The 15,610-nt window shown below is 44.1% G+C and overlaps 1 protein-coding gene across 1 annotated transcript in view; it reads left to right on the top strand.

Moving 5' to 3' along the window:
- Positions 1-15,610, top strand: part of AMMECR1 (AMMECR nuclear protein 1) — a 105,367-nt gene that overhangs the window by 18,511 nt on the left and 71,246 nt on the right. Inside the window, exon 2 of the mRNA XM_086619723.1 lies at positions 8,588-9,119. Within this exon, the coding sequence (XP_086475849.1) occupies positions 8,588-9,119 (532 nt within the window). The remainder of the gene's footprint in view (positions 1-8,587; positions 9,120-15,610) is intronic.

The following is a 15,610-nucleotide window of genomic DNA, read 5'->3' as shown; positions in this document are numbered from 1 at the left end:
TGAGATTATCATGAGCTAGTAATTAAAAATGGAAATGTATTATACTATGAGCATACATGCTTGAATTACATGCATTTAACATAACAAGACAAACTGTACCCCAATATATAATGCCTAATGATAGCTCAATAAAAGACACGTTTTCAGTATTCATGTGGTGGTCACAAAAGTTTTCATGCAGCTCTTCTATTGCAATCGAAAATTTAGAGGTGAGATACTTACAGGTCACCGCAGGATTTGAATGTGATGACACTGGACAGTGGGACTTTGACCTGTGAAAACAAACACCCACTAAGCAACAGAAATACAGAGAATTCAGACTTTGGTTTGGGTTTGGTTTTTTTTTCCCAGAGAGTTAAATACATGGCTTTTTAAATGAAATTATTTTCAGACTTCCTCTAGATCCCTAACATAAACTGAATGTCAGCTGTAAGGACTTACCCCATGAAATGATAGCCCTGAAATATTTCAGCAACAGTTCCTTAGATCTTAGAATCCTAGGATCATTTAGATGGGAAAAGACCTTTAAGATCATCAAGTCCAACCGTTAACCCAACACTGCCAAGCCCACCGCTAAACCATCTGACATGCTGGGCTAGGCTGCTCCTCAAGTATGTCACAATGACTCTTCTAATCTTGAAATGCTTTTTAGAAATCCTAATCAAAATGAAGGAATTACTATGAAGACGAATTTTCAAGGGAAATGGTAACATGCAGAAACCCATTTGTAAGTGGAAACATTAGATTAATATATTTATAGTTTTACTTTAAAATACACAAGCAAAGGAGTTCTTTTTTTCCTTTGAAGTAACAGAAGGATATGTTTTTAGTGTTAAAAATTATCTCAATTACGTTTTCCTGCATGGAAACGGTAATTTCCTCAAATCAAATGTAGAGTGTTTCATTCAAAACATGTTACCTCTGTGCAATCACTGCCAGTCGGTAGGTTATTAGAATGTTAACCATGAAGAAACCATTGAGAAAAACAAATAGTTTTCTGCAAAACCATTGCAAACCAAAGCTCAGATGCACGTCCAGATGATGACAGATCCTTCTATATGTTAAAGATTGTAACTTCACGGTTTAGAACGGCATTTAAATATGGTTATTTAAATAATGATTCTGTTAAAAGCAAAAGGTCTGTCTTAAATCGCTGTAAAGTCAGATAGGAGGGCCTGAGTTATATAGGTAACATGAAAATAGGAATATCAGAAAGAGCAAATGAAGGGAAGAGTGCACAAAAGGGCTAACTGTACTATGCCAAGAATAGGGTGAAACTTCGTTGAAGCTTGCGTGTGTATCAGCTGCTTTTTATTCAAAATGAATGGAACGTATTTATTTTATACATTGAAAAACTGTGACAAAAATTATCACCAGCAGCAGGCAGCCTGAAGGCCCTTCCCTAGAGTGAGAATACAAACGTGGGAGAACATTCAGTTTTGTTTAACGGAATTTGTGTGTGCATGGACGTGTATCTGTGTAAGTACTGCCTTCTTTGAAAGCAGAGGATAGCTCAGGAGACCTGGGAACACACGAGTCATTCGTCAATTTACAAGGGAACCTACAGGTTTAAAAGGCCTGATTTTGAACTCATCATTCTGTAATGGTGAAATTCTATTGACTTCATTGGAGTAATTTGATTTATACATGTCTGAAAGGAGAATTGACTTTTGCAATAGAAAGTACGTTAGAAAACACTATGCTGGAGAACATGAATTCTACAGAAAGGAAGCAATAAAACCATGAATAAGTAACTATGAATAAGTGAGGTACTGAATGCTACAATTCCCACAGATTCAGTTTTATTCAGAAGCTTGCAGGACTTGCTAGTCTCCTCTAAAGCCTTAAGGATATGAGAAAGAGTTATGGATGTGGTGTACATGAGCTGTTTGGCTTTTACTGCCATACCCACAAAAAAACCCCAGAACTGCAGGATTGAATACGTGAAAGCAGATAGGGGTGAGGGTGAGAGGTGACTCCGAAGTGACGTGAGGATCAGCCTTGCTGGGGCTGCACTCACAAATCGCCAATGACGAAAGTCACAACTGCAAGGAGAAAGGTTTTGCTGGAGCCCTGCTGGCTTTTTGCCACAAAGGGCAACATCTAATATTAATTAATATTCTATTTACATCTCTAGGCTTTTTTAAAACAATGCATTTAGTGCTTCTGGCACTTATAGGCTGATAGCGCTGCATCACCAGCACCTTGATGGCAAAACACTGGCATTTGTCAGTTTTTAATTTGTGCAGAAAAAGAGAAAGATTGAGTGCACCAAAGTGACATAAATGGTGATCTTCTAAAACTAGTCACAGAAAGGAGGATCGACATGACAGTCAGGGTGACGTGTACAGATCAGAAGCACTGGACGATATAAGGCTAAGCAATTTAGGCATCGAGTAGAAAGAATGCTAATACTTCTAGGGAAAAGGGAAAAATATACATTCCATAAATAATACGTTACAATACTGAAGAAGGAGAAATACTTATGACTGACATGCATGTTTTTATAAGGTGCAATAGTGTATTGCAGCTAACGAACATTCTTTAAAAATGTTTCATGGGGCGCGACTAAAAGCATCCAATATAAAGTAATTAGATGTTTCCATCTGGAACAGTGGAAGCGATTCTTGGCCATTTTAAGATTAACAGGTTCTTTTATAGAAGTGAGACTGGTAAAGGGCAAGGAGAAGGATTCACTGCTTTTTTGCTGCTCACAAAGATTAAAAGAAAAAAGTTCTTCAGTCTTTAGAGAAAAGAACTGTGTATTTTCATTTCTCTGAAAGGAAGAGAGAGCTGACAGCTTCAGTGCTATCTGAGCAGCGTAAAATACCAGAGCAAGGGAGCATGAACCTAAGCTAAGAACTGGCCATCAGAGGAATGGAGGTGAAATTCCTTCACACCAAAAGTGAGATAATGTGCAAAAAGATAGCAAAAGCAGCAGCCAGAAGAAAAACAATTTCACAAGATAATTAAATAACATCTGAAAAAGGGAGCCCAACACAATCTTATGTCAAAAAGATCAAAATTTATGCCTGTTAGCTTCCTTACATGGGAGCATTTCTGTCATCCTAATCAATTAACATTGTTAACAATCAATTAACATTGCTAACATTCCCCTCTTTTCTGAAGTTTCTGCTCCTTGCATTAACTAAATTTACACGAAAGTTTCATTTTGGTGTTTTTAGATGAGATACAAAATCAAGTGCTGACCGCTTGGGTTAAAGATCTAGTGCAATTCTTAGAAACCACCAGGCATGCAATCGTGGTGTCCTGATCAGATTTTAAACCTCAGCAATTGCATTCTATCCTCCTAATTTACTCATTCATTTGAAAATTAATGATTACATTTTTTCCTAATACACCTCAATTGTTGTGACCTATTAGATTGTTGCCAGGTTTCACTAGGGGTGGCTGTACGACTGCACTGGCTAAACAGAGACCTACATATTGTTCTAAATTTATTAACTTAAAACTCTTAAAGCTAGCACTTTAGACTCTCCAGAAATGAGAAATGCTATTAATACATGTGGTTGCTCTACAGTAGTGGAAAACATTTTGTGAAGGAGACCAGCTACAAACAGCCATGTCAAAAAATATGTCCTAAGGCTTATTATTAATGTATCAGCTAGCATAAATCACTGTAGCTCCACTGACCTCAATGAAACCGTGGTGAATTTATACTGAGAATATGGCTATGTAAGCTACATCTTCTTTTATCACTGTACAATGGAAAAATACATTCAAAAAGGACAGGATATTGCATTAACATAATACTTGAAGAACATTCCAGCTCACAGAATTAAGTGAGAAGAATTCCATTAAAAAGCTACTACTGGTCTCACCTTTCATTTATTGCAAGTGCTTTGATCCTTAGGTTTTTAATTGAATAATTTTTCTGACTCCATTGACACATTTAATGTTTTTACCTCTAGTTAGACAACCGTCCAGTCCTAGATATTTAGTTTGACGAATAACATTTTAGAGAACATGGTGGGGTTTTTGTTTTCTTGTTTGTTTGTTTTGGGGGGTTCGTTTGGTGGGGGCGTTTTTGTTTGTTTGGGGTGTTTTGTGATGTTTTTTTTTTAACAAACCAATGCCCAGTTTTGCAGTGCAAGCTCCATGCACAGATGGTTTAACAGGACCAAACCCTAAATTTGCGTAAGAGTGAAAAATGTCTGTAAAACAATGTTAATTTTAAAATAACACAGATTGGACTCACAGTATGGTGAAATTATAACATAGCTCAAAACATGAAACAGGGCCAGGATTCCAGTAACACATGTGAGGACCTTTTGTCTGCTGGCTGGTATCACATCCTGAGATGACTTTTTGTACAAGATATTTTAGAAGAGACTTCAATAGGGGTTTGATATATGGAACAATAGCAGGATATGGCCTCTAACTGGTAGGAACAACTACTGTTCTCAGACATGTGCAAGTTAACTTTCATTAACTTTATTGGATTTCGTGCACACTTTCTGGCCTAGATTCAGAGCTGCATCTAATTTCTCCTGGGGACAGCTGAGACAGGGAGCATACTGAAGAACAGTAACTACTCTGTCTAAGCAGAATATACTGAGGAAAACTCACATGAGCCTCAAGAGTGTGATAGACCTCATGATAGAGCCTCATGAGTGTGACAGTTTGGGAATAATATGAGAAAGCAATACAGGCAAACCCACTTTCTTCCCAGCTACACCCATAATGCCTTGTAGGCTGCAGGCAAGGGAAGAGTTGTCTAGACTCTCTCCACAATGAGTGGAAACTCCTCAGACCAAAGGAATTCTCAGCATGTAAATTTTCCAGTTTTGTGGCAGGCCCATCCAAAAAAGATTGTTATGATGGGAAGATACAAAGATAGAATTTAACCTTTGAATTTTGGGAGATGTAAGTACAGACTCTTCTCTAGAATAATAACTAACTAGAATAATAACTAACAACTTCATAGAGACGTTAGCTGTTTACACTGCTCAATTTATGGAGTTTGGTTTTTACAGAATTAACTGTGGTATAACGTTTCCCTTAGTTCTAAGAGAGTGGAAAATGATATATTTTGAAAAAGAAGGCTTTCGGTTTCCCTTTTTTTCATTCCCTAGCTCTGACTTTCCTACAGTTTCAAGCATAAACTACTCCACTTCAAGGCCCTCTCTCCACCTCTTATCTTTCATATCTTTCCCCAACTGGCTTTTTCCACCTATTATTTAAAATTCAAACACTTCTGTGGTTTCTGACAGTTTCCCCATAAATACGTGCAATGCCACTTTAGGCTGCATCTTTTCATTTTTCACCAGTGCTGTTTAAGCTGCCCAAGCCTATTAATTCTTGATTTTATATAGCCACTCCAATAGGCCAACACAGATTTTTGTGCAGCCCTCTGATAAACCAGACTGGTGAACTGATTTGGCTGAAAAATAATCGAGGGAAAAGAATAATTGTTTTTCAGCTTGATCTTCTGCCTCACATCTGCACAAACAGCTGCATGAACACAACAGAATGGGTGGGACAGGAAAGAGAACAATTAGCTGAGGTAGAGCTGCTTAAGCCAACATTACTACTACTGCAGAAATGCACATGGAACCACAGCCTAAACGTGCTATTTTAAGGACCCTTTTAAATCCCTCACCTGTCACAGTGCCTATTAAAAGAATTGATACTAATAACACAAGGATTACATCACTCCTGCTTACTGATGCAGCTCAATTTTGGCTCATTGTTTCCTTGTGCTGGTTGTTCCAGTCTTGTAATTAGATTGTAAGATACTGAGAACATAGATCATCTTTGGCCTACTTGAGAACAGTCTGACTTCTACTACCGTCACTGCAAATTTTACCTCTGATTCAAAAGGAATTGGATCATGTCTGTTAGGATACCATTCCCCCCAGACACTACCCATTCTGATTTGTTGAAAAAGAACAATCCTTCAGAGTAGCTTTGGATCGTGGAGAAATATATTGCTGCAGATAATTCTGTTTTTCTTATCAGTTCTTTAACAGCTCTTTTCAAGAACCATGGGTTGTGATTTTTAATTCAAAAATTAATTTCAAACTCTCACATGTAACAAGTGGCAATTCCAAAATCGCTGGGGCTTTAGAATATGAGGCTAGCAACAGTGCTAAACAGCTGGAGTCAGAAAGGAGAGCGACATCACACCTAAATTAAACCGATCTACTTGCGTTATCACGCTGATTCCATTGGTTCTTCTAAAAGAGTTTGGTTTTTAAACTGAGTTCACTCAGTACCTTTGACTGCGTATGAGGCACAGCACAGTAATCAACCAACAGGAGAAAACCTGCTAAAGTTGGTATAGTACAGAAGTACTATATACATGAAGGAACTGAACACGTTCGGGTTCCTTGTAATAAGAAATGTAAAGGTTCTTTAGACTTAACTGAAGCAGAGGGCCAATGAAACAGATGTCGCAGTTAACTGAAGCCGTCTTAGCCAAAGAATAAACTCTTCAAATATAAATGGAAATTTTCCATTGAGCTATGAAAAATGTTTTGCGAGTCTGCAGTTTTCTCCACTTCAAGATACTGCCAAAAATATTTAATAATACAATTGTGCCTTCCTGATTTCACTAAACAATAATTTCCACAGTTGTGCTCATATATTTGCTGTCGTCTTTACAAAACAGAGATTGGGTATACGTTACATTGCACTGAAGTAAAACAGGAGCACAACTATAGGCAAATACATCTGCAGAGGTGGAAAAAGTAAGGTGTTTTTAATGAATATGTATTTAATTTATCCTTCCATTCAGAGACCATTGCAATACAATATTTAATCAAAAAGTGATCGCTGTGCACTATGAGTAGTCTTGATACTGCATATCAGTCCCAGCTCTGGGATTTACACTGAAGCTTACAAATCTCTGTCGCAGTGGAGTGAACAATTTGCATCTGTATCATAAGCTTTTGCAATTATTTGATATTTTTATAAATGTTGATGTTAAATAACATAGGATGGTAAAAAAAATAGAAAAAGCCAGAATTCAATACCTGGAGAAACTATTTTCCCAAAAGCAACAGAAGGTGTCACTGCTAACTGTTTTTAAACAAATGAATCCCATAAGTGGAAAACACTGCCTTTGTTTTGAAAGAAACTTGCAAGTTGTTTGAGAAAGGGGAACTGGGTTCCCTTCTCAAGTATTCTCCAGCTCCAAACATAAACATTACATTTAAAAATGGAAAAGACTGCTTTACAGCATCTAATTCTTCTCCTGTTTGCTATTATTCCCTGCAGCTGTTTCACCTCAGGCTATGTTTCACAGTCAAAGCAAGAGAAGTTTAGGCCGGTATTTGGACAGAAACCTTCAAAGGGCTTTTTAACCCATTAGTATTAGAGCTCTAGTAACTGGGGATTTTTCTCTTCAAATCCACGATAATTCAAGATCCAGTCAAAACTAATACCATGAGGATGCTGGGGAAAACATTTTCAACAAGAAATGTAAAACTGAGTCTCTAAGTAGCTTGAGACTCTGAAAACCTTCTGTAGACTGCATTTTAGCTTGGATAATGACTGTCTGTCTCTCTACGCTTGCGATATTATTTTAACTCTATGTGGCAGTCCTTTCTCCCCTATCTTCCTTAATATTGCAGTGTTGCTATTCAATGCTAAACAGCTGTTATATCCCATGATAGAGACGGTGTGTCACTGACGGGTGAGGTGTTATTTTCTAAATATACACAGCTTTTGAAGCACTTTATGGCCGTTTGCAAGTCTCTCCCTAAATTCAGATGTATCTATGTATGAGGCTGATATAAAACACATTCCAACCTGGTCGCTTGGAAAGGGCAATTGTAGCTGTCTGGAGCACGGCAGGAACTCACATCCTTTTCCACCTGGACATCCCTTCCTCAGCGCTCTGGCTGCGGGACCCAGGGCTGTGCCCTCGCAGGGGACTGTCGCTTGTCCTGTGGCGAGGGCCTGCGCTCGGAGCCGCTGCTTATCGGATGTGAACTGATTGCCAAAGCTGTAATTAAAAAAAAAAAAAAAATACATATATCTCTCTAAAGCCCATGGCTTTAAGCCATCACGACTGCATCCGAGCCCTGGCCGCAGGCTCCCAGCGTGCCGGTACCACACAGCCCCTCGCTTCCCTTTTCCCTTTCCCCCTCCCTTCTCTTCCCAGGAGAAAGGCATCTCAGGCCACTTGAATTATTTAGCGGGGCGTTTTGAACCATCTCAAGGGCTTTGCTTCTGCCGCGCGGCTCCTGCGGAGCTGGGTTTGTGGGGTTATTTTTATTTATTTGTTGGTTTGTTGGGTTTTTTTTTAGCACGCGGGGTGGAGTTGCTCCACTTCCCTGACAGAAGGAGGAGAAAAAACACGGCGGGAGGGGGGGGGAAGGCAAGAGGGGCGGCTCGGCGTGTGGCGGGGAGGGGAAAGGCCGCCAGGCCCCGCCGCACCTGCGGGCCGCGCTGCCCCGTCCGCCCCGGCCCTGCCCGCCGGGGCCGCTCACCGGGTCGCTCTAACGCAGCTCTCTCTGTCTCTCCTCCCCCCTCCCCGCTCCATCTTCCTCTCCCTCCTGCTCCTCATTCATTCTTCCCCCTTTCCCGCCGCCTCCTTCCCGCCCCCTCCCCGTTGCAGGCGGAGCGGGCCCGGCAGGAGGCGGAGCGGGCCGCCGCACGTCCCCCGGCCGGCCGGCCGGCCCCCCCGCCATGGGTCGGAAGCGCTGCGTGGGGGGAGACGGCTCCAAGATGGCGGCGGGTTGCTGCGGGGTGAAGAAGCAGAAACTCTCCAGTTCCCCTCCCTCGGGCTCGGCCGGCCCGGGAGGCGGCGGCAGCGGCTCCCACTGCGGCGGGGCGGCGGCGGCGGGGGGCGAGCCGGGGGCGCTGCCCCCGCCAGGGGGCCCCCGCCTCAACGGCCTCGGGGGGCTGGCGGGGGGCGCCGCCGGCTGCGCCCTCTCCTCGCCGCTGCCGCCCGGCTGCGGCGGGGGCCCCGCCGGCTTCTCCCCGCCGGCCGCCTCGCTGCTCTCCTCCCCCGGCGCCGGCTCCGGCGGGCCCGGCTGCAGGAAGATGGTGGTGTCGGCCGAGATGTGCTGCTTCTGCTTCGATGTGCTCTACTGTCACCTGTACGGCTACCAGCCCCCGCGGAGCCCCCGCTTCACCAACGACCCCTAGTGAGTATCGCCGCCGCCGCGCCCCGGCCCGCCGCCCCGAGCCCGCCCTCGTGGGCGCCTCGTGCGCTCCCGTCCCGGCCGGGCGCCCCGCCGGCACCCGCCTCCCCGCCCGGCACCTTCCCCGCCGCCGCCCGGCCCCTGTCCTCGCCTGGCCCCGCGCCGCCCGCCTGTCCCGGGGCCCGGCCCGCGGGCGCCCCCGCCCCGCAGCTGTGCGGGCGCCGGACGGGCTCCCCGCCGTGCCCCGGGGGCCGCGCCGCCTTCCCGCGCCTCGGGAAGCGCCCCGCTCCGCCGCGCTGCCCGCCCGCTCCCCGCCGGCGTGCCCCCGGGCGCGCTGTTAACCCCTGCCGGGCCCCGCTCGGGCCGTCGCGCTCGGGACTCGCTAGTGGCATCTCCCCCCCGCGATCCCTGACGCCTCCGGCCGGGCCGGGCCGGCCCCGTCAGTGCTCTGCTCCGAGCAGCCCGCCGCGCTGCGGGCGCGTCGTGCCGGGCTCCGCGGGGCTCTGGCTTCGTGGCGGCTTCACGCAGCGCCCCGCGGTCAGTGCCCTCTGCCCGCGCCTGGTTTATGTTCGTTAGTGCCCGGGTAGACCGCTCCGTGCTCCTTTCACCAGTAGTCCTTACTGGGACCCCTGCGGTAGGCAGCCTCTCTCTGTCCGTGTGTTCTGCTTGAGCACGGGCCTCTGCTCCACCAGTGTTGGATGGTGAGTACCCAGTGTAAGAGACCTGGCGTGCGAATCCCGGATTTGTGAGCACTGGTGTACCAGTACGTTCCCTGTGCCAGGCACTTTGGTCTCAAACTGTGCAGAGTCCTTGCTTTGTAACGACCCCTGATGATCACCCGATGTTAGACATCCCCAGTCCCTGGGTAATCCACCACATCAGATTTCCAGAGTTTTGAATAGATCACATAAACACCTGTTACTCCCATCCTCCTCTGCCTCCCGAGCCTCCACCGAGGGCCTGCTTCATTCCCGTCCCTGGCCACTCTCGTCCAGTGTTTGTCCTGAACCCTGTGCCCTCCTGCCTTCGGAAGTGTTGGCGTTGCCAGCATGTCAGCACCTGCAGCCTGCCTGCGCTGGGGAGCCGGGCGTGCTGCTGCAGATAGAGTTCACACACTTCAGGGAGCAACTTCTCTGACAGAAGTTACTTCCTCTCAGCTGGGTTGAGTTACCGAGTCGCTGCATGCTCCAGGTCTGTTTAAATGCAAAGTTAATGCAAGGGGTTGTTGAAATTAAGTTTCCGCTGTTTTACTTTGCTTTTAAATGGGATGGAGCTCCTGTGGTGAGTTTCCAAGCTTCAGCTGAGACTTGAGTGTGTTGGTCCACCAGAGTGCATGTCACCTGTTTCCTCTGATGTATAGCATGACTGTTCAATCTGTGAGAACCCCTACTACTGGTTCTTAATTAATACAAATTCTTTGTCTGTGTCCTAGACCCTTGTGCACCCTCACCCATGCAAATGGTTATCATGCAGTCCGTGTTTCATGAATGAGACGTAGTGTATGCTTCTCAGTGTTTAAAATAATGTAATGTATTAATGATCTTATTTGGAGTCCTTGCTGTTCTAACACCCAGGATCTATACATCTCTTGCATACTTTCAGCTGCTGTCATGACAACCCAGCTCTGTGGATTCCTACTTAACCTGCCACCCCAGCAAGTCTTCCCTATATGCTCTTCATAACTCCTATGTGATTACATCAGAGTACCAATAATGAAAGGAGGGCAGGGAGACTCCACTGTGAGTTTCTTTACCCAGGTCTTTTGTAAATCCATGTCTGTCCTTTTGTAGATACCAACTGTTTAGGAGCTGCTGCTCTAAGTAGCCATTTTGCTTTGCATTGTCCTGTATCTGTTCTCCATCCCGAACCACTGTAGGTTACAGCATCAGCTTTGTTCCATTTCACTCTTTCGTTGCTGTAAGAGAGCTGAATTCTGTCTGTGTCTCTCTGTAACAATATTACCTTGTTGTTATTATGGTTTTTAATTGTATTGCAGAATGTTTTGTTGAGCAGATTAGTGCTACTGTCTCGGTCTTGTTAGTGGAGGAAACTGAGGCAAGGGTGAAGATCTTGCCACTGAAATGTTTGATTGCTCTTAGTAACCAGTAGATCACTTCACCTTTCTTCTCCCACTTCTTACTTTAACAAGAACACAACAAATTAAGTAAAATGTTTTTTATTTTTCTAAAATTCATGTGTACTTAAGTGTTCTTCAGATTTAGTTGCTAGACCTGGTGGAAAGTTGCTGCATCAATGGACTTCTGAAAACAGCATCACCATGAAAATTAGTGGTATCATTTCTGCTTATTCCCATGCTTGTGCCAGCATGCACGGTTGTACAGATTGAGAAATGATCTAATCATAATTTTATTTTTTTCCCTGGTTAGTTTTCCCAGACATTGGTTCCCTCTAGATGGTTGCGTGGCTTCACAAACACTTGTGCCTGCACAAGTGTGAGGTGGGAATAAGCAGACAGATGGCAGAACTGCTGCTTTCAGCAGCCTTGTGAGCTGATTATGTTTGTGCATTTGGGGAAGCAACTTTGAACAAGTTGTTCGGTATTACATGTAAATTTCTGGGTCGGTGAATAAATTGCTCCTGCTACGTGTTCAGAGGCACCATGACTTCTGGCATTCAAAGGATTTGCAGGCAGTCTTATCGATAACTGGGTAGCTCACAGAGATACGATGTTGTCTTTGAAGCCAAGCTTCATCCTGTACAGCAAAAAAAACTTGAACGAGAACTGGGATTTTTCAATGAATGTGTGTTGCAGCTTTCTGTCTGGAATCCTTCTGGTAGTTTTGTCTGTACAGCAAAATATCTGTTCTAGGAGTAGTAGTCTAAAATAAGTGTTAGTATGTGAATTCTAGAAATATTTTTTTAAATTACATTAATTACAGGGAGATGAAAGAGACCTGTAAGCAGGTATCCTCACACAAGCATGACTCATATTTCTTGCAGGTCTTTGAACAATGAAACTGGGCACGATCAAAGAAAAGCAGGTGGCTGAATCACTTGGACAAGGGGTTCTGGTCTGTTGTCTTTTGAACAAAACCTGCTTGTGACACCTCCAGACTTTTGTAACTTTTTAATGCCAAGATGAGGACCATGGCAGGGCTCGAAAGGAAGGAAATTTGGAGCAGTTAGTAGGAATGAAACGAAATGCCTGTTTTTGAAAGGGTGCAGGTTTTGGACTGTAGCAGAGCCCATACATGGATGAAATAGTTGGCATTTTCACATCTCTGACTGTGGCTCCTAAAGCACAGGATGTGGAGTGTTGGTCGGGGGTACTGTGAGGGAGCTGTTGGGTTGGAGAGAGTGACTCATGGAGTCAAAAGACGATGGCAGGAAGGTACTGAATCTGTCCAGCAATGTCTTGGTGAGAATAGCTCAGCAAAGTCCGTCCAGCCACAGGCTTCCTCTTCTCTTGTAGGCTCCCATTGATCTGCCAACACTTTATTCTGTCACTGTCTCAACTAAAGAGCTTTCTTCTGCCTACAATTTCACTTCACTTTGAGGTGCTCTCTATGCCCCCTCTTCCCTTCTTCCCAGGGTATGTTCTGCAAGACGTCTGCTTCCCCCTGGCTTCCACCAGCGTGGGGGCTCTCAGACTATGGGTGAGGAAGGAGCATAAAAATTATCCTGGAGGTGTGGAAGCTGATACACAGTTTGAAAATTACTGCTCCAGACAAAAATTGTTAGTTATACAAAGTGTCATTTAGTCACTGTTGTTGACACTCAGTTTGAAGAGTAAAGTTGTAGAACACTGCAACTGATTAAAAGCATTTTTTTTTAGAAGTGACAATAGAAATAAATTACAAGGGATGGACGAAGAGTTGTAAAAGCATTTTACCCCGCTCATTTAGGGAGAAGGAAAACTGAGTAGCCTTTTTTCCTGTATTTTTTACCTTGCTGACAAATAACTTGTATCCCTTTATTTCTTTTCTGACTTGGTCTTGTTCAATGCACCCCATGCCTCCGTGATCGGAGAAACAATACCATGTCCTGCCTTCCATTGTGGAAGTGGAAAAGGGCTGCCCACCAGTGTGAAAGCGCTCGAGGTTCACACTACTCACTGTTATTTTTCTTCTAGTTGGAAAGTGTTTGAGCAGAAGTGCAAGTGTGTGCAGAAGGTTGTGACAGGAAGGGTAAGTGAGCGAAGAGGAGTTCAGTTGAAGCTGTGCTCTGGGGGACGAGGAGGACTTTTTTTCTTAAAGATTCTTCCATCTCTGCTCACTATAAAGATTTCCCTTGGCACACAGAAATCACCCTGGAGTTTTTGATCCTGCGCAATGTCTGCCTCGAGCTCTTCAGCTTGCCTACTTAATTTTAACATCGACGTCTTTGTGGGGAAGACATGGTATGGCAACCCAGCAGGTTAACTCGTTTGTCAGTCGTTTGCTTCCTGTAGTCCCCTTCTGAAGGTCACCTGCTAGCGAACAGGATTATTTTAGTGGTGACCACCTGTATTTGACACAATTGTAAGGGTAATTGTTCCTGCCCCTGTCATCTGGTACATGGTAACCAAGGACAAGGTTTTGCAGCTGGAATGGCTAATGCAGCATGTGTTCTGCTTCCCATCTGGCTGAGGAGCTCTTGGGAAAGATATTTACCATGAGTGCCTTGCATCAAATGCCTCGATGATGGTTTGCTCATATCCTCCTCATCCGGCAGGGGAGGACTGTGCCAGAGGCATTAAATGGTGTGTGTAGCTGACCTGCGTACCTGTGGTAGATGTGTGGTGCTTTAGGGAAGCATCAGACCTGCTGTGCCCGCACAGGCTGCCAGCCCTGCGTGCCCGTGGAGGCTCCGGCCGTCGGTCAGAAGCCTGGCTGGCAACCACGTTCTTTGCCACAGGAATAATCTGTATGGCTTGACTGTCTTCTGTGATTGAAGGCCTCTGGATTAAAAGAGTTGGACTAGACAATTGTTGTAGGTCCCTTCCAACTGAAATATTGTATTCTGAATATTTTCTAGATGATAGCCAGTCTTGACCTAAAGACTCAGCTTGGAAATCAATCAGTTCCCTTCTTCATTGATGACTGGTGGTATTTTGCAGCAACTGTTCCGTTGGGCTACGGGACAGAAATACAAATACACTGCGCTGTTGGTGTGCCTGACCTTTGTATTTCAGTGTGTTTTCAGGTCTAAGATCCATCAGTTTTACATACTCTAGGAGGGTGTGGGGTAGCAATACTACACTATCTTGATTCTTTGTTAGAGAAGGTTGGAGATGTTTAAACTCAGTACAGTTTAAAAATGTGGAATCATCTGATCTTGTGCCAGTTAGTTTTCACGCTCTCAAAGAAAGTTGTGATTCTGCTCAGAGTGAGTGTAAACTGACTCTGTAGTAAAGAATTGGTTCTAGGACTTGTTACTGGCCATCTGATTTTTTGCCTTAGTCCCTGCGTCTTGATACTGTGTTGGCACCGAGGTGGTGATTTCCTAGTAATTTAGATTGAAATAATTTAAAAAAATCTTCCTGTATAGTCCCAAAACTGATTTTTTTTTTTTCCAAAATGTTAAATTGATGCTTTCTTTTAAGGCATTCAAGAAGGATTGGGCTCATCTGTAGGTGTGTACATATGCTTACACACACGTAAATAAGAATGTGGCTTGTAAGTTCATAGGATTACATGCTTTTCTCAATTTCTTGTTTCTTGGCTGCAGCCTGACTTCCTGTTTTTAGTCTCTACAACTTATTGTAATTTTTAAAGTTGGAGCCTTGTGCTTGACTCCTTGCTTGCCTTGGTATATGTTTCTTTACCAGCATTTTTGTGAAACTTTGCCTGGAAGCTTACCAAAGTACAAATTTTGTATGGTCTTAAAAAAACCCAACGTTCTTCCTCTGCAGTCCCTGCTCAGAGCTCAGCCGTGCCTATTGACATGACTATTCTTGATGCCAGAAGTTTGAAATTTCCTTGTTTCTCTGCAGGACTTAGTTGTATGGCGGTGGAAACTTACTTGTGTGGCAGCTCTGTGCAATAATTTGTATTTATTATCACACTCAGTAACATTACACAACAGCTATAATGATTGCTTGGTCATGACTAAAGATCAACACCAGTCATAAAACAAAAAACACAGCAACAAAACATGCAGACAAGGAAGTGTTCTCTTGGGTCTGTGTGTCTGTCTGACTTCATTCTCTTTTTCATGTGCATGTCCTGTGGTTTTGTATAAGCTTCAGTACTTTCTTCTGACTTAACATGGTCTTTACTGCTGAATATTAAATGTTGGAATATGAAGCTGTGGTTCTCTCAGAGCGGCATTCTGCAGTAGACGTTTTTAAAATACAGTGCGGTAGAAAATGTGTATTTTGGCTGGCATTGACAGTGCTCAGCAGGGAATTCCCAGCATATTTGAAAGCAGGACTGATGAATGCATCTTGGAACAGCAGAAGAGGAAAAGGGATGAAGCTGCATGGCTTCAGAAAGAGCTTACCTTTGCCAGTAGGTTCGTTTTCTGATGTGATTGGTGAATGGGGAAAATAT

Source organism: Tauraco erythrolophus, chromosome 13, assembly GCF_009769465.1.
Source record: "Tauraco erythrolophus isolate bTauEry1 chromosome 13, bTauEry1.pri, whole genome shotgun sequence".
Lineage (NCBI taxonomy): Eukaryota > Metazoa > Chordata > Aves > Musophagiformes > Musophagidae > Tauraco > Tauraco erythrolophus.
The sequence above is the reverse complement of the archived record's forward strand: the minus strand, read 5'-3'. Positions and strand labels throughout refer to the sequence as shown.